General features: G+C 48.1%; 1 protein-coding gene across 2 annotated transcripts in view; it reads right to left on the bottom strand.

Annotated features, from left to right (window-relative positions):
* Positions 1-1,131, bottom strand: part of HNRNPDL (heterogeneous nuclear ribonucleoprotein D like) — a 19,164-nt gene extending 18,033 nt beyond the window's left edge. For both annotated transcript variants that reach the window (XR_003940655.1, XM_030190580.1), the window contains exon 1: positions 956-1,131. Coding sequence is in view for 1 of the 2 variants with exons in the window: in XM_030190580.1 (XP_030046440.1) it covers positions 956-1,041 (86 nt within the window). In the remaining variant the exon portion in view is untranslated. The remainder of the gene's footprint in view (positions 1-955) is intronic.
* Between the last annotated feature and the right edge of the window lie 2,434 nt (positions 1,132-3,565).

The following is a 3,565-nucleotide window of genomic DNA, read 5'->3' as shown; positions in this document are numbered from 1 at the left end:
ATTGGTTTTGGTTTTTGTGTAGCTTGCAAGCCTCGATAGCATAGAGTTAAGAGATCTGGAGATGTTTGCTCCCATCAGTTAGAACTTGTAGCCATGCCTCCTAACAGAGAAAGCATGGATACACAGCACACCTCCCCGCACCAATTCTGCCGGCCGAACACTGCTTAACAGCGTCTGCTCCTCAGTTACCCCTTTACATTCCCACCCACCGGGCCAAGAGTCCATGAAAGTTTCCAGGCGTAAGAGGTAGAACAGCGGTGCTCGTTGACTGGGCATCCGCCAGGAATGTTCCTCCCCCCTTTAGCCTCCAATCTTCAGCACTAACATACATATAATTTGCAAATTTCTTTCGGTACTCAGTTTTCTACAGCGCCGGACTCGAGTTCTCTGCATGCATCTTCTCCGTTTTCCCTCCCCTCCCGTGCAGAGTTAAGGAGAGGCGTACCCCATGCAAAACCTCATACATCAGAGCATTCTCATTGGCCGCCCGTGACATCATCACTCTCCCCGATTGACAGCTACGGAGGAGATGTCGGTCACCACGTCACGCACAATAGAGAGACAGACAGAAAGTGAATAAGCGCGCGCGCCGCAGCATGTGGCAGGACATCCTGTACAGCGCAAGCTTATCCCGCCATAAGCGCCCACCCCATCCTCACGGATGCCGAACTCTGCCGACAGAATGCGCATCTATACCACCTTTCGATTTAATTTTCATGCACTGCGAGACAAAATAAGTAATTTTAAAAAGTAACAGAGACATTAAGGAAAGACGTTTATTATTAACATCACAAACGATGACCTACGGCTACTTAACCAGGCATCGCTCGCAATTCACTTTCATAGATGGCTTTTTTTTTTTTTTTTACTGCAGTTTGTTTAAAATACAGACATACACCACAAACGCAAAAGAAAGTATAAAGGGATCTGCGTCTGCAAATCAGCTTGTACGTACCCATTATCCTGCAGGTTTTTGCTGGCATTAATTTTCGAGCCTTCGGCGAACTCATCCATGCTGTTGTTCCCGATCGTACTTGCCATTCACTAAATATGTCCGCGCGCGCGGGGAACAAGGTAGTGAAACCCCCTAAAAAATCAAGCAACACACAAAATGGCGATGGAAAAGAAGCAGCCGCCCCTTCCGCGCCGTTGCTTTTATAGACGGTGAACCCACCAACCAATAGCGGCAACGTCACACCAAGGCCCCGGAACGCCCCCTACAGGAAGATCGAGACGCCACGTGACTTAAGACGCGTTAGTGGGGCGGGGCGAGCTGTTTTAATTTTTCCTCCGCAGCGCAGCGGCAGCGCTCCAATTGCTTAATTAGGAAAACAAGATGGGGTAGACTCAGTGTTCCCTAGTTCTGTATCAAACCCATCATTTTGCCTTTCAGACTTTCTAGGACTCTACCAGAGCACTTCCCCATCTTCTTCCTCCACACACTGTCGCGTAAGCAGACAAGCAGCAGCATGCATTTGGCTTTTTAAGATGCTAGCCTCCTTACTTAGAAACTGACCTGGTATAACCTGAGTCAAGGTTCTTCTAGCTTCTGACTATTAAACATCGTAGAGCACATTTTACAAAACCGGGGGCATATTAACCCCAAGAGCATAGCTAGATTTTCAATTAATGGAAGCTAACGGCACTTTTTTCTAGGGGGGGTGGGGGGGAGTGCCAGTACTCAAATCACAGCACATCCTTCAGGGGTGTGGACAAGTGATCACTGAAGGATCCACTCCACGATGAGGAGGACTGCTGCAATCAACTACATAATCTATGGCAAGGCAGAATTGGTGGACAGAACCTGAGTCCTTGCAATTAATATTTGGGGAACATGAGTCAATTATAATAGGCAATGGAAAAGATACCTGTACTCAGTCCTCCCCCCCCCCCCCCAAAGCACCGGCTGATTTTGGGTGGGCCTGAGCCCAAGGTGAGTGGGCAAGGAATCCCCCCCCCCCCCGGCTCCACACCCTGCCCCTTCCCACCAAACCCAAAATATTAAATCTCCAAACCCTGCCAGCTGAAGATTTCCTCTTCCTTGGGCAGCCAGTACTCTTCCAAACAGCAGCTAGCAGCACTTGCCTTGAGCTGACACCAAAACCAGCTCCTCTACATATGCTCCGTTTTCATACATGCTGGTGATGGCATCAGCTCAAGCCTCAAGGCAAATGCTGCTGGCTGCCTAAGGAGGAAGAAATCTTCAGCTAGCAAGGTTTGGGGGTCCCCGCCAACCACAGCATGAGTGCCACAATTTTGGGTGGGCCCAGGCCCACTTGTGGCTATACCACTAACGAATACTTGGAAAAAAAAAGCCCTGGTTTCCCCCTAAGGTTACCAGATAGCCCCCTGACTCCATGCAAGGCCTAGAACCTCTGTTCTCTGGCTCAGCATGGTCTCCTTTTCCTCCTCTCAAAGCCCCATCCCACCAGCAGCTCCTTTATGTAACCAGCAACTAGGACAGTGCTAAGAGATATGTTAAAGCACCTCACGGAGGCTTCAAACCCCGGCTGAATCTGCTGAGCACAGGCACAGGAAGCCTCATGTTTCTCTTAGCTATGTCCTTGCTATGGCCTGGCTAGATAAAGAAGTCACACCAGCTTTGAGGAGAGAGAGGTGGAGATGGTGGACTAAAAAGAGGAAAAGGAAGAGGTGGAGATGGTGGATCTGGGAGGGAGGTTACAGTGGAAGTTAGAATATCAAAATGCTGGGCTGGGGGGAGGAGAAAGGAGAATATGAGTGTGTGTGTCTGGAGGTAGAGAAAGTGGAAAGAAAGAACACAGGCAGAGGTATGGTTGCCGATTACACCTCCCCAGGCCTGCTGCTGCCCCCCCTCCAAGCAGGCTCACAACAACCACCTCCCTACCTCTGCACTAATGCAAGGCTTCCTTCCATAGGCCCACACCTCCAGTGTTACTGTGACCTGCCCCCCTGACTTCTTGTTGGAAAGGGAATATGGCACAGGCCTATCTCCACTGTAAGCATGGCATTGCCCCCCTCCCACCACCACCACACTTACTTTGCTAACTGTGTTCTTCCAGTCCTAGAAGAGAGTACCCATAAAAAGAATGGAGAAAATGTGAATGAAATGCTGGAGGAAAATGAGAACTCATGGAGGAGGAATAGGGAGGGGAGAAGAAAGGATAAGAAAATGGGTAGAAAATGTTGAGCAAAATATTAAAATAGCCACTGGTGAAGGAAAGAGACAAAGCTAAGAACAAGCCAGGCTGACTTGGGACCTAGTTCAGTTTCAGAATCTGAACATATGTCCTACATAATGTTTACATGTTGAACAGCTGGATTTTGTCAACTGAGTTGGCTTTTTCATCTCATAAGTTAATAATCTTCAATGTAAGCCATATCAGTCAGCCTAAAACTTTGGTTCTGGACTCTAAGGGCTACTGATTAGCAGTGTGCCAAATGTGAGGAAGCTCATTCAATTCCCATGGGCTTCTTCGCATTCAGCGCACACTAATCAATAGTGCTGCTTTGTAAAAGGAGCCCTAAATATGCTATGTTAACTTAACAATGTACTTCAACATATTCTATTCCTTTATATTTTTAG

The sequence above is a fragment of the Microcaecilia unicolor genome, chromosome 2 (assembly GCF_901765095.1).
Source record: "Microcaecilia unicolor chromosome 2, aMicUni1.1, whole genome shotgun sequence".
NCBI classification, from domain to species: Eukaryota; Metazoa; Chordata; class Amphibia; order Gymnophiona; family Siphonopidae; genus Microcaecilia; species Microcaecilia unicolor.
The sequence above is the reverse complement of the archived record's forward strand: the minus strand, read 5'-3'. Positions and strand labels throughout refer to the sequence as shown.